Below are 23,997 nucleotides of genomic sequence, written 5' to 3' on the forward strand. Positions count from 1 at the left end.
AAAAAGGAGCACACTTGGGAGTTTAGATATACAAATCTTGGGAAGGCAGGTTATAAATGTTATAAATAAAAGCAAAATACTGCAGGTGGTGCAAATTTGAAATAAAAACAGAAGTGCTGGAAATACTCAGCAGGTCAAGCAGCACCTGTGGAAAGAGAAGCAAAGTTAACGTTTCATGTCTGTGACCTTTCATCAGAAGTGGCAAAGGTTAGAAAAGAATTAGGTTGTAATCAAGTGGGGGGGGGGGGGGGGGGGGGGATGGTTGGTGGGGAAGAGAACAAAAGGGAAGGTGTGTGATAGGGCAGATTGCAGGAAAGATTAAATAACAAAGCTGTCATGGGACAAAGGCAAAGAGTGTATTAATGGTTGCGGTGAAAGACAAAGCATTAGTCCAAAGAGAGTGTCAAATGACAGAATAATGAGCAGCTCTGTCCACATGAAAAAACACAGGCACATGGTTAAAAAAATTAAAATAGAAAAATATAAAAAAGACCAGTCATGCTCTGAAATGTTGAACTCAAGGTTGAGGCTGCAAGGCTGTACAGTGCCTAATCAAAAGATCAGGTGCTGCTCCTCGAGTTTGTACTGACGTTCACTGAAACGCTGCAGCAGGCCAAGGACATAAATGAGGGCATGAGAGCAGTGGGCCGGGGGGGGGAAAGGGAGGTGATGTTGAAATAGCTAGCAACCGGAAGCTCGGGATAATGCTTTCAGACCGAGCAGAAGTGTTCCGCAAAGCAGTCACCCAATCTGCGTTTGGTCTCCCCAGTGTAGAGGTGACCGCATTGTGAGCAGCAAATACAGTATACTAAACTGAAGGATGTACAAGTAAACCGCTGTTTCACCTGGAAGGGAGTGTTTGGACCCTTGGATGGTGAAGAGAGAGGTGGTAAAAGAGCAAGTATTACACCTCCTGAGATTGCATGGGAAGGTGCCGAGGTGTCAGGGGTGATGGAGGAACAGACCAGGGTGCCGCGGAAGGAACAATCCCTTCGGAATGCTGACGGGAAGGGAAGATGTATTGGGTGGTGGCTTCACGCTGGAAGTGGCGGAAATGGGGGTGGATGATCCTTTGGATGTGGAGGCTGGTGGGATGGAAAGTGAGGACAAGGGGAACTTGGTCACGGTTCTGGGAGGGAGTGGAAGGGGTGAGGGCAGAAGTGTGGGAAATAGGTTGGACACGGTTTAGGGCCCTGTCAACCACAATAGGGGAGGAATCCTCAGGTGAGGAAAAAGTTAGAGTCAATTTTGCATTTATATAGCACCTCTGATGTCCCAAGTGTGCTAGAGAGAGATTCTGTGGCTCATAATTAGAGGTACAGAGTACAAAAACAAAAAAAGTAATGGTAAACCTATATAAATTATTGCTCAGAATACAAGGATAATATTAGTTTTGGAATGATATCAAGACCAGGGTGTGGGCCAGCAAATATCAACTACGATGATACCTTGGAGACAGCTTTTAGTTTCAAAGACAGGCCAGGACTCTCTTCATGGGAACAAAAGGTGGTTAAGGAGATCCAGAAGAGTTGATTACAATTGAGAGGTTTCAAATAAAGTAAATGGGAAAAACTATTACCACTGGTCAATGAGTCAGCAACTAGGAAGCATAAATTTAAGATCACCAACAAGTGGACAAAAGGACAGGTTAGGAAAGTTTCCTTTTACAAAGATTGGAGGGCATTGATACGTCCTAGCAAGAAAGTGTGATGAAATCAGAATCCATAATAGTTGTTAAAAGTAGATAAATATTTGGAAAAAAGTCAGATGGAAAGGACAAAAGTTTGCACCAAAATTAGTTGCTCTTTCAGAGAGCCAACACAGGCGCACAAAAATGTAATGATTCTATATTTGCCAAACCCCTAACCAGTCTACATCCTTATAGTTTCCGACATGCTTCCAAAACAGATTATGAGCAAACGGAGGTATTTCCTCTGTCCATATGTAAATAATGTATGGAGTAAGGTACTACAAAGATCCGGGGGCATGCACAAGCTACATCTCATCAATTAAAAAAATCCTCAATGCTAGTTTTCATCCTCCAGCTATTCCTATCTGCAACATAAGATCACAAATGAATGAATGGAAAGTTAATAGTCAAAACAAGTCTCGAGTCACTTCAAAAGCCTAACTGTACCAAATCCAGAACGTTCCCTTTGCCAATACATTTAATAATTTGCCCGCCACTTTGAGATTAAATTACCTCAATAATTTAACAAAATGCAAAATTGTATCGCTACACCACAGCTTTAACCATAGTGTTGGTGGTATTTCTTTCAAAAACAAAAGGAACTCAAATTCAAAATGCTAACAAGATACAACTGAACCACTAATGTACTGGCAATGCGGCATAACCTGCTTTTCCTCAGCAGTATCAGACCTGATTCAGTGCCGCACAACACAAAACTGGAACTAAACCATGGAAGGATCAACAGAATTAAATCAGAATTTTGCATCGCTCTGATAAGAAATTTGAATGATCAAATTTACACAGAAAAATGACATGGTCACATATACAAGCCCTCACAGAATCACTATTTTATGCCCTACATTAGGCAGTGACATTGCTGGAAGCTACCAATTAGAATAGATTTTTAATAACCCTTGCTTGTTAAAAACAACTGACGGGAACACCATGCCTAGTTTCAGTTTTGATCCACAATCATATTATTTGAACTTTATCTCATGCCAAGTTTGATGTTAAAAGCATATCTAGGAAGGTCTGAGCAAACTCACTGCTGTATTTTACTAAAATAAGCAATTCATCCAATCAACTTTTCATTACTGTTATTTTAGGGAAAGATTTTATTAGTTTTACCTCAATTTCTGAAATATACGATAGCAAGAGGAGTGGTCAACAATGGCAATTCAAGTAGTGACAGTGATGTATGCATAAATATCAGTTGATAAGTTACATTAGTCTCAAAAGCACAGTACACAGTAAAGCATCAGCACAACCAGCTCTTGCTCATTAAATATTTCCCTCCCAATATTTAACCAATCCCAACTTTCGCACCCTGTCTAAAGTTCAGTCTCAATAACAAATAATGGGAACAATACACTTATTTTGTTTTAGAACACTGTCAGCACTATTCTGTAGAAGAATGAAACTGATCTTTGTCTCAGTTACATTGTAAATCAAATACTATGTTTCAGCCAGTTATGATGACTGCATCATATGCCTTCAGTTAACTGGCACACCACTAACAAAAATCTTCTTTTTGCTTTCTCATAAAGGGAAATAATTAGCAAAGACATTTTCTTCAGGATGCCAAACATTTTTTTTTATTATTACAAACCATTAATTCAAGTCCTGTAACATGATAGTACGTTATTTCCCCCCCCCCACCAAAAAAAGTCGATTTGCAAAATAATGATGCAAACACAGTTCATTCCTTTAGGTCAATGTGTATGCAACTGTCTAGGCCTAGACTCCAATTCTGTTCTGAAACCCCTCCAGCTCCCTCTAATGCCCTTAAAGAGTACCACAGACCAAGTTTTTGGTCATCACATAAATCCAGGCTTTTGCTATAGCACCTTTAATGTAGCAAAACATCCCAAGTCGCTTCACAGAAATGTAGAACAAAATTTGACACCAACCACTTGAGATATTGGGGTGGGTGACCCAAAACCTTAGTCAAGGCAGGTCTTAAAAGGAAGAAAAGACAGAGATAAAAACAAAGTGCTGGAAATACCTAGCAGGTCAGGCAGCGTCTGTGGAGAGAGAAGCAGAGTTAGCGTTTCAGGTCAGTGAACTTTCATTAGATCAGAAAGGTCTAACTTGAAACATAAGTGACCTTTCTGATCTGATGAAAGTTCACTGACCTGAAACGCTAACTCTGCTTCTCTCTCCACAGATGCTGCCTGACCTGCTGAGTATTTCCAGCACTTTTTGCTTTTATTTCAGATTTCCAGCATCTGCAGTATTTTGCTTTCACTTTAGGGAGAGAGAGAGATTTATGGAGGGAATTCTAAAGCTTTTAGGACCAGAACTGGGAATGGAACCGGGGTCTTCACTTTGTTCCTAATGAATCTTTGTCTCAATTTATCCATCAGATTATTGCAAAAGGAGTACTGATATATAACCATAATAGCCTACAGTTTCTGTAAGAAATGAAAAATCCCCACAATCTTCCAATGGTCCTGTTGATAACCTGGTACAAAAATGGGAAAATCACAATACCTGTACTACAGGACTGGGAATAACTGGAGGAAAAATAGCAATGGGAGAAATGGAAGGTAAGAAGTGTGCACTTGGGTTGAGCTGAATCAATGATCACCTTTCTTTCCCCCCCCCACCACCATTTCTCAATACAAGAAAGTCTGTTACCTAAAGCTTCTGGCTCTATTACCGCAAATACTTACTGTTCATAACAGCAAACATTACAGAATAATCGGATCTGTCAAAAGTAACTGAAGAAATACCCATTTCTAAAATAAGCACAGGACTAGAAAAATAATTGGTTAAATTCCTATACAACTTTAGAATTTTTTGGCAAAATCTAAAATGGTCCTTACTAGAAATCACTAATAATTTTATTTGAATAATTTCACTAAATGTTAGTCAAAGGAATACTAACTTTTCACTCTAGGATTAAACAAGACGTTCACAATTATTTTGTTTGCAGGGTCCATTGATTAAATATTTCCTTAACAAAACAAACAGAAATAAGCAAGTTTTATTTTTTTTTAAACTGCTCAATACTAAATTTCCCATTACAGCAGTGTGTTCTGCCTGCTTCCAAGTGTTTTAGGAACCAACAGAATAAATGGGCACTAACCAACTACAAAGCAATTTCATGGCAATATTTCTGATGGTATGGTTAAATAACAACATTTTTTTATCGAATCAGTGTGATTACATTAGCCACCATTTGGCCCATCGTGTCCATGCTGGCTCTCTGCAAGCCCAATTCATCTAGTCCCTCCCCCACCTTTTCTCCATAGCTCTGCAAATTATCTTTTTTTTAAATTCATTCATGGGAAGTGGGAGTCACTGGCTATGCCAGCATTTATTGCCCATCCCTAATTGCCCTTGAGGTGGTGGTGAGCTGCCTTCTTGAACCGCTGCAGTCCATGTGAGGTAGGTACACCCACAGTGCTATTAGGAAGGGAGTTCCAGGATTTTGACCCAACGACAGTGAAGGAACGGCGATATAGTTCCAAGTCAGGATGGTGAGAGCCTTGGACAGGAACTTCCAGGTGGTGATGTTCCCATGCATATGCTGCTCTTGTCCTTCTAGGTGGTAGAGGTCACGGGTTTGGAAGGTGCTGTCTAGGGAGCCTTGGTGCGTTGCTGCAGTGCATCTTGTAGATGGTACACACAGCTGCCACTGTGCGTCGGTGGTGGAGGGAGTGAATGTTTGTGGATGGTGTGCTGATCAAGCGGGCTGCTTTGTCCTGGATGGTTTCGAGCTTCGAGGGTTGTTGGAGCTGCACCCATCCAGGCAGATAATTGTCCAACTCTCTTTCGAAAATCACAACTGAATCTTCCTCCATCACATTCTCAGGTATTGCAGTCCAGATCCTAACCACTTGCTGAATAGTTTTTCATGTCACAGTTGCTGCTTTTACCAACCACCATAAATTGGTGTCCTCGGGTTGTCGACCCTTCCGGCAACAGGAACAGCTTCTCCCTAACTACTCTGTCCAGACCACTCATGATTTTGAACACTATCAAATCTTCTCTTCAAGCAGAACAGCCCCAGCTTCTCCAATCTACCCACGTAACTGAAGTTCCTCATCACTGGAACAATTCTCGTGAATCTTATCTGCACCCTCTCTAATATCTTCACAGTCTTCCTGAAGTGTGGTCTCCAGAAGTGAACACAATACTCCAGTTGGGGCCAAACCAATGTTTTTATAAAAGGTTTATTCAAACTTCCTTGCTTTTGTATTCTATGCCCTTACTTATGAGAGTAAGCAGCAAGCTCTGAAGATTGGTATCAGTCAATTAATAATCAGTCCCAAATTTTTGTATCTCAAAAATAACACCCTAGCATTGAATCCATTCCCCTCTTTACTCTGCTGTATCAGATACTGCCTGATTTCCTTTAAAAGACTGCATGTGATAGTTACTTTTGTTTTTCTCTATTATGCATTTAATTTTAGTATCTACAATAGAGTAACATACAGCAGTTTAAAATTCCAAAAAAGGAAGAGATGAAAATGCTGGAAAGAGAAGACAGACAGTATCTATAAAAGGTAAAAGCCAGGTTTAATGTCTTGGATACTCACCCTTCTCCACAATCCTCAGGTTCAGAAGGCTGCTACATATACAAAACATTCGTCTGCCTTTTTTTCTTTACAGGTGTTCACAAACTGCTGTGTATTTTTCTTTTTTTTGCAATCTTACATGTTATACTGGAACTAATAGTAGAGACGCCATAATTCTAACAATGCTAACTAATGTTTTCCACCTCTGCTGCAATTCCATACATCCACGCGATTAAAAATGAGTCAAACGGAACACGCTCCATTTTCTCCTCCTCGTCTTAGATCATACAGCAAATACGGGTGAGTTGTTGACTGGAGCTGATCAACAATCCAACTAATAATTTTATGTACCAGTCTACCCTCCTTCCTTCCTCTGTGGCAATGAGAGTCTGCACCCACTTTCCAATGGCAAGATAGGAATTCACATTAGAGACCATCTACCAACATGCTGCACTATGACACTACTTCCCAGCTGACTGGGCTCCCAAATTCTCCAGGAATCATCACTTTTTTGTAATCAAACTTTTTCTCTCTGCAATTGCATACACACTAGAATATACTCTTGTTCTTAGAAAAATTATAATTTGTACATGAAATTCCACATTCCTGCCTTTTTGAAACAGACCTACATGAAAGACAACAAATGCACTCATCTTCATGATAATTTCTACACATCTAATGACATGTTGAAAGCGGTCCACAGGCAATCTACAAATGAAAGTTTTTGAATAATTTTTTTGGTGTTGCTTTGTATCTTTATACAAATACTTCCAAGATTACAGAAACAGTTGTAACTAACTAAAATTTCATTTGTAAAAATTAGTACCCTATGTTATTGTGCATCCACACACTTTAATTGGCTATATTCTTACAGATGACATTTGACTCACAAATCTAACCTTAGTGCATGTTATGCTTGGGCACCAAACTGATTATCACTACTCAACACATGCTCCTAGAACCCAAGTTTAGCAAGCAATGGTTAATAAGTGGCAGCTGTAATCCAAGCTGCTCTGATGCATCTCCAAGCAGCCATCCAATTACAGAGTACTAGTGCAGCTTAGCATTGTTTATGGTAAGCAGAATGGTATCGTATACTGTACTGTACCAGGAGCTTTTTTGTGCAAAATGTTCCTTTTAGACCACAAAGTCAAACTGTCATAAGGAGGCACATCTTGGAAGTCAAGTTGGTGAGGAAAATTTACAGATTCGCAGGTGTTTGGAAATCTTCAGCTCCACAGCAAAAGATCAGCACAAAATTACCTTTCTTTAAAAAAACTCAGTCTGAACTGTGACAGGCATGCATTAGATGCAAGAATTAAACATGCATGCAGAGAAAAGACAGAACATATTCTTGAATAATTTCTCTTCAAAGATATAAAAATTTCAGTTTGCAACTATTTTTCATTCATCTAACCAAGCTGCTTTTCTTTTAATTCACATTTTGGAGATGTCTAAGAGCAGTACTGAATTCAGTATCAAAAAGGTACAAATATTTTCAATATCCTTTGAATATAGCTAACATAGTATTTTTAAAAAGAGTCAAAATTTCTGGCTGCAACAGTGATTGAGGTTTTAGTTTTCCTATTTCTAATCATTAGCAAATGACTCCTGGAAAATGCAATGCAATTAAAAATGTCAAACTAAAGCATGCAATCGAAAAGCATGCTAACGTTCAGTTTTTCTCCTGAAGCTGGATATATATGCTGGGTACAAAGACTAAATAGAGAACCTCGGGTTGACTAAGCTACTGACCCTCTTGCCCTTTCCAAAAAAAAAGGCCCATGCTCACCACATCTCTAAGAAGTCTATAATTAAAGATGGGGTGCCTGAACACCTTGAAATATTTTCAGTTGACCAGATAGCACCAGCATGGATTTGTAAAGGGGAGGTCACATCGGACAATTTTGACAACTTTCTTTTATTTTATTTTTATTTAGAGATACAGCACTGAAACAGGCCCTTCGGCCCACCGAGTCTGTGCCGACCAAGAACCACCCATTTATACTAACCCTACAGTAATCCCATATTCCCTACCACCTACCTACACTAGGGGCAATTTACCTATCACCTGCAAGTCTTTGGTGGTGGGAGGAAACCGGAGTACCCGGCGAAAACCCACGCAGACACAGGGAGAACTTGCAAACTCCACACAGGCAGTACCCAGAATTGAACCCGGGTCCCTGGAGCTGTGAGGCTGCAGTGCTAACCACTGCGCCGCCCAATGATGATGTATCTGAAGTAGTGAACAGGGAAATGTCTATGGATGTTATTTATATGAATTTCCAGAAGACATTTGATAAAGAGCCTAATAAGAGACTGTTAACTGAAGTTGAAGCTCATGGAATTGAAGGCAAATTGATCTGATTAGGAAATTGGCTGAGTGGAATAAGACCAAGATTTGGGATAACAGGCAAGGATCTGTGTTGGGGTCTCAACTATTCACTGTATTCATCAATGACTTAGATGATGGTACAAAAAGCCAAATATCCAAATTTGACAATGACGCAAAGATAGGTGATATTGTAAGCAGCGTAGATGGAATTGGTAAAATTACAGAGATATTAATAGATTAAGAGAATGGGCAAAACTGTGGCAAATAGATTTCAATGCAGTCATCCACTTTCGACTTAAAAAGGATAGAACAGGGTACTTTCGAATTGTTGAAAAGCTAGAAATAGTGGCAGTCCAGGTATCTAGATCCTTAAAATGTCATGAATAATTACAGAAAATAATCAAAAAGAATAATGGAATGCTGCCTTATATAACTAGAGGGATAGAGAGGGTAGAAATTACACAAAGATCTGGCTATGCCATACCTAGAGTACTATGAGCAGTTCTGGGCACCACACCTTAGGAAGGATACATTCACTTTGGAAGGAGTGCAGCACAGATTTACTGTAATACCTGGACTCCAGGGGTTGAGCTACGAGGAGAGAGTGTGAACAGACTGGGGTTGTATTCCCTGGAATTGAGGTGGTTAAGGGGTGATTTGATCAAAGTAATCAAATTATTAAGGGGAACTAATTGGGGAAATCGAGGACTTTGGAGTATATTCGAAAAATTAGAGTCAGATTCTTCAGGAGTGAAATCAGCAAACTAATTAAGTTTGGAACTCTTCAGCAAACAGCAATTGATGTTAGATCAACTGTTAATTTGAAAACTGAGACTGAAGATTTTTGTTAGGCAGAAGTATAAATGAATATGGGGCAAAAGCAGGTAGAGAGAGTTAGGTCGCAGATCAGCCACAATCACACTGAATGAACAGGCTCGAGGGGCTAACTGGCCAATTCCTCTATGTTCCCAATACAGAACTCACTATATCTAGGCTTGTATAAACCACATGCAGGATTGCTCCATATCTTACTTTCGTAGATCTCACTAAGGCATTTGACACTGTCAGCAGATTAGTGCTCTGCAAGATTTTGGGGAAAACTGGCTGTCCACCGAAGCTCCTCAGTCTCCTTCGCTCCTTCCATGACAACATGCACTGCACTGTACAGTTTGATGGGTCCACTTCTGACAGTTTCATAGTGAAGAATGGAGTGAAACAGGGTTGCGTCCTAGCCCCCACTCTGTTTGGCATCTTCCTCTCTGTGCTGACGTCGCCTTCCCTGTAGATATGAAAGGAGTCTATTTGCACACTAAGTCAGACAGGCAAGCTCTATTATCTATCAAGGCTGAAAGTGAAGACAAAAACACATCCTGTTCCGATCAGAGAACTCCTCTACACTGATGCGCTAGTCACTCGCATGGAATCTCAGCTACAAAGACTCATGGACTGCCTCTTCCATGCCTGTAACTTGTTCTCCTTGACTATAAAAGTGTCAGGAAGACCACAGTCATGGGACAAGGTGTTGCATGTCTGCCCCTAATCACACAAAGTAACATCCTGCTAGAAGGAGGTTTGCAAATTCCGCTACCTTAGGTCCACAATCGGTCCCTTGACACAGAGCTTGATACACACGTCGGGAAAGCAGCTACCACCTTTCGCCAACTCACAAAACGTGCATGGGATATCAATCTGACCCTTAGGATCAAGCTGATGGTTTATAAGGCCTGCATTCTCAGCGCCTTGCTGTAAACCATGGGCGACTTGCAGCTACCAGGAAAAGCAGCTCAATAATTTCTATCTTCGCTGTCTACGGTGCATTATTCTAGCAGGTCAAAATCATGAATGCAGCAGTCCTCTCAAAAACAGAACTTCCAGCTGCATCAGCACTAATCAAACAGAGGTGGCTTTGGTGGATCGGTGGTCCAGAGGATGGAAGATGGCTGCAGATCCAAGGACAATCTGTATGGTGAGGTAGTCCGGGACAACCAGTGGGGCGCCCAAAGCTCCATTTCAAGGCTGCTTGCAAGTGTGACATGAAGGCCCTAAATATCGACTATCACACCTGGGAGTCACTAGAATGTGAAAGAGGGAAATGGCAACAAATCCTGTCAACTGGCGTGCCCCACCATGTCGACCAGTGGCTACAGCGGCTTGGCAACAAGTGCCAATACCAGAAACAACTCACAGCATCACTTGGCAGCTTCATGTGTGACAGAATCTGTCCCTCAAGGGTTGACCTTCACAGCCATCAGCAAAGGTACACCAAGAGAAGACAGCCCACCTAAATGGATTTGTTTGATGCATGTCCATCATCTTTCGTAGATGGAAGGATGCCATTGTAAGCTACATACAGTAATACTCCACATCGGTACAACCATTCACAGCATCAATAGGCAACCAAACAGGATGTAGAGACCTGAATTTTGCTGTCAGCGGCAAGGCAACGGTGTTCACAGCCAACTGAGAAAAGCTACCCAAAAAGATACATCTCTGGTGTAGACTTCGTCTTTCCCAACATTAATTTGACACTCGCGTGAAGTGAAGGGGATCTCCAGGTGTCCAGTGATGTCATCAGGCAGGGTAAGCAGCCAATCACATTGAAAAATGCTCAGACAGCAAACCAAAAAATAAAATTCACTGATTAGCCTTCACTTAGTAAATTTTTTAGAGTGTGAAATAAATGATTGGGAATGACCCATTCAAAGCTGAAATATCAAACAAGCTTTAAATATTAAAAACCAGAAACTTTTATCAGAATAGAAAAATCTGATATTACACAAATATAAAATTAGTTTTCCAGGGCCAGAGATGGTTTTTCAGCAGCAGTTATGACTTAGTACACTGTTAAAAACAGTTATACTTAATTAACAAGGTGCAACTTAAAGGGTCATCAGCGATATTACAGTGGAAAAGATGTTCTAGTCTCTTCAGTAATTTAATCAATTGCAATCTGTAGGAACTTCAACAGCCCCTCCCTACCTCTAATTTCCTCCAGCCCTATAACCCTTCCAAATATCCTCACTCCTCCAATTCTGGCCTCTTCAGCATCCCCAATTTTAAATCGCTCCACGACTGGCAGTTATGCCTTCCGCTGAAAGACCCCAAGCTCTGGAATTTCCTCACTAAAGTTCTCGGACTCTCTAGTTCTCTTTCCACTAAGATGCTCCTTAAACCTAGCTTTTGGTCATCTGCCCCAAACTCTCATGTGAATTCGTGTCAAATTTTGTTTAATAACACTCTTGTGAAGAGCCATGGGACATTTTACTACATTAAAAGCACTATATAAATACAGGTTGCTGTTGTTGAGGCATTGTTTAAACAGGAGCCAATGTAAGTCAGCACACAGAGATGAATGGGACTTGGTGCAAGGAAGGGCAGCAGATTTTTGGATGATCTCAAGTTTACAGAGGGTAGAATATGGGAAGCTGGCCACAAGGTGTTGCAATACTCAAATCTAGAGGGAACAAAGGCATGGTAAGGACCTCAGCAATTGAACAATGTTATGGAGGATGGTCTTAGTGATGGTGCAAATGTGTGATCGGAAGCTCATCTGAGGATTTATTTATTCTTTCATGGAATGTAAGCATTGCTAGCAAGGCCAGGATTTGTTGCCCATCCATAATTGCCCTCCAGATAATGAGCTGCCTTTTTGACCTGCTGCAGTCCATCTGGTGCTGGTACACCCACAGCGCTGCAAGGGAGCTCCAGGATTTTGATCCCGCACCAGTAAAGGAACGGCGATATATTTCCAAATCAGGACAGTGTGTGATTTGGAGGGAACTTACTGGTGGTGGTGTTCCCATGCATCTGCTGTCCTTGTTCTTCTAGGTGGAGGTCACAGGTCAAATATGATACCAAGGTCGCAAAAAGTCTAGTTCAGCCTCAGACTGTGCGAAGGAGGGGGATGGAGTCAGCAACTAGGGAACAGAATTTACTGCAGGGAAATTACACCTCGACTCCGTGGGATCCTTTACATCAGAGAGTGCAGACTGGAATCGTGGTTCATTTTCCAATCTGGAAAAGCAATATTTCTAACAGTGCAGCAGTCGCTCAGTACAGAACTACCACCCCAGATTATGCGCACAAGTCTCTAACAAGGGGCTTGACACACTACCTTTGGACTCAAAAAAGCAAGAAAGCTATCACAGACAACTGTTAAGTTGGTGTTTCTGTCCTGTAGTGCAAGTAAATAATGGGCATGATCCTAATTGGTAATTATAATCAAGTGGTGTTTAAAGACACTTAAGAAAATATGAAATAGGAGTAGATCATACAGCCCCGCAAGCCTGTTCGCCATTCAATACTTTCCTGCCTGCCTCCCATCTCCCTTGATTCCCTGAGACCCCAAAAATCTGTATCACAGCCTTAAGTATATTCAATGCTGGAGCATCCACAACCCTCTAAGGTACCCTTTAGTGAAGCAATTTCTCATCTCAGTCCTAAATTATTAGCCCTTTATCCTGAGACTGTGCCTGACCATGCAGGTAGGGAGTTGGTCACTCAGACAAGTTCATGGCCAAATACAAAGCAAATGACCAAATAGCATTTTTTTCCCTCTAGACTGACAGCAGATACGGAAAGGGAGTCAGGTTAAGTTAATGTGGGTACAGGAACGGAGACCTAGGAGTTCACTTACACAAATCTTTGACAGGTGGCAGGACAAGTTGAGTGAGTGGGCTAATGCATGGCAGATGCAGTATAATGTGGATAAATGTGAAGTTATCCACTTTGGTAGCAAAAACAGGAAAGCAGATTATCTGAACAGCTATAAACAGAGAGGGGAATATGCAGTGAGACCTGGGTGCTCTCATACACCAGTCACTGAAGGTAAGCATGCAGGTGCAACAGGTGGTAAAAAAGGTAAATGGTATGCTGGCCTTCATAGCGAGAGGATGAGTACAGGAGCAGGGATGTCTTGCTTCAATTATACAGGGTCTTTGTGAGGCCACACCTGGAATATTGTGTGCAGTTTTGGTCTCCTTATCTGAGGAAGGATGTTCTTGCTATAGAGGGAGTGCAGCAAAGGTGTACCAGAATGATTTCTGGAATGGTGGGACTGACGTATGAGGAGAGATTGAGTCGGTTAGGATTATATTCGCTGGGGTTCAGAGAGTGAGGGGGGATCTCATAGAAACCTATAAAATTCTAACAGGACTTGACAGGGTATAGATGCAGGAAGGATGTTCCCGATGGTGGGGGAGTCAAGAATCAGGGGTACGGGATCAGTCTAAGGATACGGGATAAACCTTTCAGGACTGAGATGAGGAGAAATTTCTTCACGCAGAGAATAATGAGCCTGAGGAATTCGCTACCACAGAAAGCAGTTGAGGCCAAAACATTCTATGTTTTCAAGATATAGCTCTTCAGTCTAAAGGGATTAAAGGGTATGGGGCGAAAGCGGGAACAGGCTACTGAGTTGAATGATCAGCCTATGATCATAATGAATGGCAGAGCAGGCTCGAAGGGCTGAATGGCCTACTCCTGCTCCTATTTTCTACGTTTCTATGTAAGTTGATAAGGCTGTTCAAAAAACATACGAGATCCTGGGCTAAATAAAGAGGGTCAGAAAGTACAAAAGCAAGGAAGTTATGCTAAACCTTTATAAAAGTCAACCTCAGCTGGAATAGTGTGTTCAATTCTGGGTACTACACCTTAAGGCTATCAAGAGCTTGGAACAGGTGCATAGGAGATTTACCAGAATGTTACTAGGGTTGAAAGAGTTCAATCATGTAGTGAGATTAGAGAATGTGGGACTGTTCTCCTTAGAGCAGAGAAAGTTAAAAGGAGATTTAGTAAAGATGTTCCAAATTATGAAGGCTTTTGATCAGAGTAAATAAGGAAAATCTGTTTCCATTACAGGAGGGTCAGTAACCAGATTAAAAGGTGAGAAGAGTTTTTTTTTGTTTTTAAAATGCAGCAAATTGCTTTGATCGAAAATGCATTGCTTAAAAGGGCGGCAGAAGCAGATTCAATAGCAACTCTCAAAAGGGAAGTGGATATACACTTGAAAAGGAAAGGTTTCCAGGGCTACAGGAAAGAGTGTATGGAAGTGGGGCTAATTGAACGGCTGGCATGAGCACTATGGGCCAAATTGCCTTTCTTGTGCTGTAGGATTCGAAGTATTGAAAGCAAATATAAAGTAATCTTTGGAAAGGGCAGCAAAAGTGTTAGATAGCACAGTAACCTAAAACTCATCCTCTGCTGTAATCTCTAAAATTGCATGAAAAACGAGATACATGTCTTGTGCTTTGAAAGGACACTTTAGTGATGCACCTGACTTTAATTTTGCCAGTCAACTCTACTAGATAAGGTACTGCAAGACAGGGTTGGGAGATCTGCTTTCCTAATATTTGAGAAAAATCTGCAATCACTATACCTCAAGAGTAAACGAATATTCACTCATCTCCAATTTTACTCCAGAATACTTTTAAGTGTCTGGAAAAGGAATAAATATCTTGGGATTAAAATACTGAAGTAGGAATTTTGGATCTCAAGTTATATAGCATTGTGCAATAACGCAAGCGTTTCTAAATTTTGGCATCTAAATTATAAAAGTCACATGCGGAAAAATAAATTTCAAAAGATTATCGGAAGAAAACAACTGCTGGAATACAGGGGAGTCTGACAGGTAGTATCCTTTACTTGGAAGTTGTGATTAAAGGAAACACGGGTCTGAATTTTTCCACCACCTGTTTTTTCCTGGACGACAGGACCATTTTCAGGTTACGAACCCGATCGCGGATACAATTTTCCAGGAGGCGTCCAATTAAGAGCGCATCTCCGGGATCACTGTTCAATTAGGGACTGCGGGAGGGTGATTCAGCATGCGCGATTGCAAAGGCGGCCGACAACTTACACTGTCTGCACTGAGACTGCTGCTGAGATCCAGGAGATGAGGGGCAGGATGAGATGGAGGAGCGAGACGGCTGGAGGAAACGGCAGCCACTTCACCACCAGCACTATCCCCGACATCAGTCTCCAAGAGATAATAATGCAATGGCAAGCCTGAGCCTCTGCCTGCGGATGATCTTAGGCTTGCCAATTTGCACCTTTAACATACAGATTGCATATTCATGGCGCTTCATCCTCCCGTTGTGCACTTGCCTTTTGTGAGCTGCAAACACTGCGTGGGGTCAAGCGTGTCGTTGGTAAGCTTTATTGCCCCTGGAGAATGCCTGCTAATTGCCTGATTCATTAACGACCCCAATCAGCGCACAGAAGCTGTCTCCAGGAAAAGTGAGTGGAGACAGGAATACATCGGCGTTCCTATCCGACATCCTCTTTTCTAAGTTTTCCTTGCTCAGCATCCTCCCCAACCCACCTCCAAGGGCCTGGTAAAACTTCCTCCACGATTAGATATGACTTGCACAAAAATTGTAGAAAGTATTTTAAAAGCTACCTGGGTGTAGAGAAAGTGTATAGTTAGAAAGTTACCTTCCAGATTCTAAATGTAAAGTAAAACAATTGTTGATAGATCAGTTTACCATATGTCGTAAAAATATTGATTGCCCAGATTTTGCTGTCAAAAGAACCGCAAATTTAATCCACGCGCCAATATTAACGTTGAAATCATGCAGCAACTTGTGGCGAAGAAATGCGTCGCGAATTGCGAATCACGAATCACAAGTTGGACAACTTGTGCTGCTCTACCGTTAGCCTTGCAAAATAGGCATTTCGCCATTAACTCATAAGTTTCAAGAAATTGCAGCATTTACACATTTACTGCCAATTAAGCTCATTTCAAAAAGTTAGGGCTAAAACTTAACAGTGTAAGTACCTATTATTTGACAAGATTTAAGTTCCTTTTTTGTTCCCTTCCTGGGTTACTGAGCGGCAATCAAAATGGAGTTTTAGTCCAGCAGGCAGTAAATTTACATATTAACATGTTACCAGGTTTACTAGGGTACAGAAGAGGTTTACCAGGATGTTGCCTGGTCTGGAGGGCATTAGCTAGGAGAGGTTGGATAAACTCGGATTGTTTTCACTGGAACGACGGAGGTGGAGGGGCGACATGATAGAGGTTTACAAAGTTATGAGTGGCATGGACAGAGTGGACAGTCAGAAGCTTTTTCCCCAGGGTGGAAGAGTCAGTTACTAGGGGACATAGGTTTAAGGTGTGAGGGGCAAAGTTTAGAGGGGATGTGCAAGTTCTTTACACAGAGGGTGGCGAGTGCCTGGAACTTGCTGCTGGGGGAGGTGTCGGAAGCAGGTACGATAGCGACGTTTAAGAGGCATCCTGACAAATACATGAATAAGATGGGAATAGAGGGATACGGTCCCCAGAAGTGCAGAAGGTTTTAGTTTAGACAGGCATCAAGATCGGCACAGGCTTGGAGGGCCAAATGACCTGTTCCTGTGCTGTACTGTTCTTTGTTAATTAAATTTTGTTTTCTTACTTTTCCTTTCTGTCTTCTCAATCCAAATCTTTCTTTCCCGATTTTTCTATCTGTACCAAATTTGACTCATTTACCCTATTCCCTGATCCATTTTTCATATTTCTTTCTCAATCCTGAAATCTAATTAGTTATGTAGACTATTGGTCCAGTCGTTCCCCACGCTCCCAGATTCTCTGCTGTGGTGCCATTATCAGCTCGCACTTCCAGAAACCAGCAGAGCAAAAAAATCTGAGGTGAGGGGAAAAGTGCAACTAACGGGGCACGCCACAAGATGCCCCACTCCAGCAAAATCTGGGGCAATATGAAATGGAAGACTGCTTAGTAGCTTCCAGTCAAAAAGACAGACTTGGCAACAGTATATCGAAAGTCTTGAAAATGAAATTCAAATAGTACCCATAACCCCAATAAATCACTGCCCTGAAATAATTTGTTTGCGACTTTAAAAAATCTCATTTTACACTAATGCTTTATTGAGCTTTTATGATTGTAGTACTTGCCAATACAGCCAACTGTATGTACCCAGGCCACTGATTAATAAATTGCAATATTACTGAAAATCCAACTAAAAATACAATGCAATGCACCTGTAATGAGAAATTTCTACTCGCAGTAAACTTTAATTTAGCTAATGTGCTGATAATATCAAACGCAAAATAACACACACAGCTTAGTTCCACAATGCATTTCCTGCAAATATCACTAATCAGTTATCAACATACAAGTTCTGATGAAAGGCCTGAAACTAACTTTCTCTCTCCACAGATGCTGCCTGATCTGGGTATTTTCAACTTTTTCTGTTCATAACCAATAAATAAGTGTAGTGCTGTAATTCGGAACTTCTAGATCAATGAGTTACTGATCTCAGCCATTCCAAGAGGAGAAACGTTTCCACTCGTGAATAAAAAAAGGGGGCCAGAGGGAAAGTGACCAAAAATGCTAAGTCACAGAGCAGTTCAGAGAGAGATTTATCATGTACTCTCCACTGACGATAATGCAAGTAACATGGAACTAAAAGTTTTTTTTTTAAGTCTGTCCATTTAAAATTGGCTGCAGCACAAAAATAAATGCATCCTAATAAACTATTTATAGTAACACTTTAAAATAAACTATCAATAAACATACTAGTAGATTTTCCATGGCATTGCTCAAATTGAGCCAGAGGATAGGTGTTTTACAAGAAGAATCTCAGATGGAATGACGAATGTATTACTTTGATGGCATATTATTTTAATTTATATGCACAAGTTAAAATGGTGATGATCAAGAATAAAAAATATGAAAAAGTATTTATATACACAATATAGAGATAGCAGATATGTTGATAGCAGATCATGATGAGTCAGTGTATTAGTTTACGTTAACAAATAGGGTATTAGCAGCAAGTGTGATGGAAGATATTATAGGAAGTAAGCGTGATGGACGATATCATAGGAAGCAAGTATTAACACTTAAAAAATGAAAGTTCATGACAGGAAATCCACACTACATGTTCATATATGGACTATATAATTTAACTTAAACATAAAAATCAATATCAAACATATAAACAGTTGAAAATATACAGGCAGGTGGATTTGATACATCAGGGATCCATATGCACCTGGTGAAAAACACTGGTTTATAGACTGACATGGGTGGAAATGGACTTGCCTCTGGAGAGGTCAGGTGTAGTGAGAGAAGAGGATGGTCACTCTGATCTTGCTCCATCAGTAATATTTACAGTTGTTAAAACGATGCATGCATGGATTCCACAGAATACATGTGGTACTATTTGATCAAATAGTTCACAATATTAATTACCATTTGCCTGAATAGTTTAACCACATAAATTATAGCAAGTAGCAAGCCAATTCCCAGCTGATGACCAGAAATCTGGCAGGGAGTCCACAGGCAAATTGAAGGCGTTAGCAGTAGTTCTGGGATGGTACAGGAGGAGAGAGCACATAGACACTGAAAAGGGGAGAAAAAACACTACAAATTCAGGAAATAATCTCAGCCCATTCATTGACAAGCAATTTTCAACGATGACACTTTAGGGGGAAAAAATTAATTAAGTGATCAAAAAATAGAAAAATTAAGTGGGCAGATATTTTTGTGTACAGACTTAAAAGTTTAAACATAAGAAATCGAACAAAATGAAAATTTAGATGGCAAAGTAAAGGACTCAAGATTTTGTTTGGAATAGTTTGATTTGTTCACTGAGGTAGCTTTCCTTTAGGATCCTTGTTTATGTACAATAATGTGCAAAGCAAATTAGGAGAAAAAATTCATTGAAACAGAACAAATTTTTATAGGACCCAAAGAGTGGGAAAAAAATTGGGTACAAATATATTCTTTTATATGTGACTCAGAAATGCAACACAAAATGTCTGACAATGTAGCTATACGATTGCCATAGCAATAAATTTTTTTAAAGATTTGAAAAGGACAATAATTTTCTCATTTAAATACTAAAATATCTAATTGTAGGTTTGTCGACTGTCAAAATACTTATTTAAGAAAGTTCCCAGTGTTAAGCGCAAGGTACAGAAATCTTGAGAAATGCATATATTGTTGGACATCAAGGTTCAACGCAGCAAGAAATAACATAAATCAGGAATAATTTTCATTTAACTAACATCGTCCATGTTTTCCCAAAAGAAAAAATAGTAACTGCTCCGAGTACATGCATACAGAACTCAGCTATTATGGCCCAGACTTTCCATCTCCCAGCTGATTGGGACACATCTTAGGAAGGCAGAACTTCAGCCCAGGACAGCGATGAGCTCCTGACTATGGTCAACATCCCAAGTCATCAGTTGGAACTCCAACTGAAAAATTTCTTTCCCTTCTTCAGCCTGTGCATGCCCACAGACCCTAGCTTCCATAAAAATTCTCAGACTCTCTCTGCCAAACTTTCAATGATGGATTAATTGCTGTTGCTTGTATCTAGCACTCAACTGACACGCATGCCAGAAAATATACTGGAGAATGTACTTTCCTAATTTCAATCCGTTTTACACACTGACTTGAGTAGACATATTCTGCACCACCTGGAAATTAGTGAACATGCAGCAGAAAGTGATGGCAACACCAAAAAGTTCTCCACTTCACCTGCCTCAGATCTAATAGGGAAAAAAAATCTATGGGGAAGGTTTGCATTTTTCCAGCCCTACAGTTAGATCTCAAATGAATAGATCCGATACATGATATTCCCTCTCCCCACCATGATGCTTCTTAGTGAATTTCATTGGGTTCAAGCGAATTAAACCAGATTAGTCATTTACCTAATTAATCACCCCATAAGAACATCTCCCTATCATTTGTATCTCATTTAGTCTCATTAGTCAGCCTTTATTTGATTATTCAGTACATCACCACTTAATGTCATGTTTCATCTAATTCACCCCATTACAGAGAATAGCAGTGAGGAATTTAATGGCACTTTATAAACACACAAGGTAAATTATTCTCTCTTGACCAGTCTGTCATCTTTTCTCTAGAAAGATTACACACCTCAACGATTCTGTCACTGAATACCAATCTCCAGTCCAAGATTAAAATAGATACTAAATCCCCCCCACAAAAAAATCAGGAAAAGTACATTAAGCACTTGACAAATTTCATTTGCATAAAAGGTAAACATTACATGGGGTTGGATCATTCTGCAAAAACAGAAGCTGAAGGTGCCTGCAACATGGACCAAAGATCTCGCTCCAAGAAACGTTGACAAGTGCTAAGAGTTTAAGCCATCAATTTTTAGAGCAAATAATTCATACTTTTTCTCGGAACACATTTAAAAATACATTAAAACAGAAACCAGGAATATCCACGATTGAACTGTCAAAAAGCTGCCAGAACCGCCTGCGCATGGACTCAATGTTTATCCCAACACCGCACGAGCCGAGCGTCATTCGTCGGCATCCAATTAGCGGCCAGCGTCTCCCAGGCAGCCGGCATCCAACCATGATGGGCAGGGCGCTCAGCCAATCGGGTAGAGGAAGAGGCGGGTCCTTTTCAAAACGGACTAAAACCGTCAAGTACCGTATCGCAGGACATGTTATCATATGACATAATCCCCAAAAAAGCCAAAGTTATTTTAGAGTTTTGTTTTAAAAAAAATTAATCGTTTCGGTTGACTTAAAAAAAACAATACAAATTAAGACTTAATTAAGAAGTTGAATTCACGATTTCAAATCACCGCGCCAAAACGCCCTTTGGCTGGAAAGGACAACAATGGCGGCGGGAGCCGTGGCTTGCGCAGTGAGTACAGCGCCAGCGGCCGCCGCTGCTCCCTTTCTCCCCGCCCCCCCCCCCCCCCGCGCTAACTCTCACTCACCGACTCCTCTTCTTTTTCCATACCGGTCGGCATCTGCGGCACGGCCCTATTGATGGAGACACAATCCTGAAGATCCGGCAGATCCTTTGCCCGGTAAATGGGGAGCGGTTTGCCGGCGTCTAGCGCCCGCGCTCGAAACGAGAGTTTGCTCATGGTGTGCGGAGGGAGGAGGACGAAGGGGGGGGGGGGTTAGAAATCCCAATTATCGCCGTGAGGTTATACACAACACACACACATACAAAAGCGGACTTCACTGGCACAAAGATGGCGTTTTAAACCAGTCTTAAATCGGCGGCGGGACGCCCGGAGCCGCTCATGGATGCGAGTTAATGAGTCCGTCCCCTGGGTCGATAGGGCGCTCTTCGAAATGCCCCTCATGCCGACCGAGCGAAGCCCGAGAAACCGAAATTTGGCCGTCGGTCCGCGACATGCGCCACGGCAAACATGGCGGACATTAAAGCAGCAATCCCAGCGAGCCGCGCGCGCCTCCAACAACGTGGGGGGAGGGGTTGCGCGCGCACCATCACAACCCAGTCAAGTGCAAGACAGGACTTCAAATAACACTGCTCAGTGCATGCACACAAAATACCTTTACGATCAGCTGGTTTACCTGAACTCAGTTCTCATTTCTGAATATTCTCCTAATTTATTATATGTTATTATCTCATTGCATACTCTTTGCTGATTACATTTTGTACAGCAGGCAGTGACAACCTTGGGGATTCAAGCAGCCTTGGATTGCCAGTAAATTTTCCAGCACCTGATGTGGCTGAGTCTCTTATCCTCGTAAATGCTTCCTTAAGTTAGATCTACCTACTTTAACTGCTGACAGGGCTCTAAGACCACATATAAAATGTTCCATAAAAGTAGGGCTTACAGCTGTCATATCTTTGTTTTAAAATGTAACCCTTTCTAGACTTAATCAACACCTTTGAAAGAAAAATGCACACAGTCCATTTCTTTAAATGGGCCTGTAATACATTTCATACTTTATAACTGTAAATTAACTGCATTAAAATTTCATTTATGTTGCCAATCCTGCACCTCGACCATTTAGACAAATAAAATGTCTTTATTTACAAGAGTTATAAGGTAGTTTGAATTTGTAAACCATAGTGATTGCCGCTAGTCTGGAGTGATTATTCCCCACTATGATCTTCATTACCACCATCAAGGCTGTATTGATGTTATTATCACACCACCTCCCTACCCCCCAACTACTCATGAATAAACTAAATAAAAACTGTTCTCTTCAAATTATGTTGGAAGACCAAGATTAAAAAGAGCCTGAAATACAGTTTACTTTTAACATCAGGCAAATATTTAGATTTATGATGACATTGAGTTGGACTGATTCAAAGTTGATGATTTCTCAGAGTGAATTCATCACAATATCACTTTTGGTCTTGTCAAGCTAAAATTAGAGACTGAAACACTTTTCCATTTCAGTCTACCATTATCACTATTGAATGCTCCAAGGTTAGTTATAGCACAGCAAAGGTCCCTCTGCCCTGCTGTAATCTCAGAAGAATACCAGCACTGCACCAGTGTGGTATTTCCATTATTTAAAAATACTTTATAGAACAGAAAAAAGTTGCATTTATATTGTGCCTTTCACCTCCTCAGGAAGTCACAAAGCACCTCACAGCTAATAAATTATTTTTTGAAGTATAGTCACTGCTATGCAGACAACCTCAGTAATCTGTGCACACTGAGGTCCCACAAACAGCAATGAGAAGGACAATTTTGTCAAAGTTACAATAACATGAATGTCCATTTATTGTTTGAATCCTCTGGAGAGGTTGAGCAACTTCTCAATGAGGCCAGAATGCCATCAAGAGAGATTCAGATTTTTAATTGTGTTCAACTTTGATTAATATTCAGATAATAGGTTGTGATGGAGATGTCTCAACAACTTTTTATTCGCTATTGTTTTCATGAGCTTTAATGTAATTCTAAGTAAGGATATTGATAAAGGCATTCTTGGTGAAGGACATGATGTTCCATATATTCTGGAAGAGACAATGAGCCAGAGAAGTTCCTCAGAAAATCTTTGATAACATGAGCTGCTATGTCGTTGGGCCAGCAGCTCTTCTAAGATCAACCTTCTGAATGACAAGTTGAACTTATTTTATGCCTAATCTTCATTCAGTGGATTGGCTTAATGTCTATGAAACTTTGGTTTCTGATCTTGAATTTCAGATGGCTTTTCGAAAACTACATTGTTCAATAACTCCCATTTTGTCCAGAGAGGTTTGACTTATGCCTCCACTCTTCTTCAGATGGATCTGGTTTCATATTGGAAACAGCTTGAATTAACCTCCACCAGTCCTGATAATGATAGAGTTTGATGTTTACCTTAGCCTTTGTCACCTCCAGACTTCACTATTCCAAAGTTCTTCTGGCCAGCCTCCCATCTGCCATAAATGTCAGCTCACTCAAAGCACAACTGATCCTTCATAAACATCAACATAAGCTCATTCAACACACAACTGCCCATATCCTATCCCACTCCAATTCCCACTCACCATCTCGTCATTGCTGACCTACATTGTTATTTTGTATTATGAGGATAAATTACAAGAAGAGGTTGCACAGGCACGGCTTGTATTCCCTCGAGTATAGAAGATTAAGGCGTGATCTAATTGAGGTGTTTCATATGATTAAATTATATAACAGGGTAGATAGAAGCTATTTCCTCTGAAGTGGGAGTCCAGTACAATGGGGCCTAA

General features: G+C 40.8%; 1 protein-coding gene across 6 annotated transcripts in view; it reads right to left on the bottom strand.

The window, feature by feature from the left end:
* The window catches only part of epc2 (enhancer of polycomb homolog 2 (Drosophila)), a 62,343-nt gene extending 40,835 nt beyond the window's left edge, over positions 1-21,508 (bottom strand). For 3 of the 6 annotated variants that reach the window (XM_068034955.1, XM_068034957.1, XM_068034954.1), the window contains exons 1-2: positions 21,266-21,346; positions 9,584-9,830 (exon numbers count right to left, since the gene is read on the bottom strand). In XM_068034955.1, coding sequence (XP_067891056.1) covers positions 9,584-9,802 — 219 coding nt within the window. In that variant the 5' untranslated portion in view covers positions 9,803-9,830; positions 21,266-21,346. Of the gene's footprint in view, positions 1-9,583; positions 9,831-21,265 lie in introns of all 6 variants that reach the window. The other 3 variants (XM_068034959.1, XM_068034958.1, XM_068034960.1) reach the window with 2 other exon arrangements.
* Between the last annotated feature and the right edge of the window lie 2,489 nt (positions 21,509-23,997).

This window comes from Heterodontus francisci, chromosome 7, assembly GCF_036365525.1.
Source record: "Heterodontus francisci isolate sHetFra1 chromosome 7, sHetFra1.hap1, whole genome shotgun sequence".
NCBI classification, from domain to species: domain Eukaryota; kingdom Metazoa; phylum Chordata; class Chondrichthyes; order Heterodontiformes; family Heterodontidae; genus Heterodontus; species Heterodontus francisci.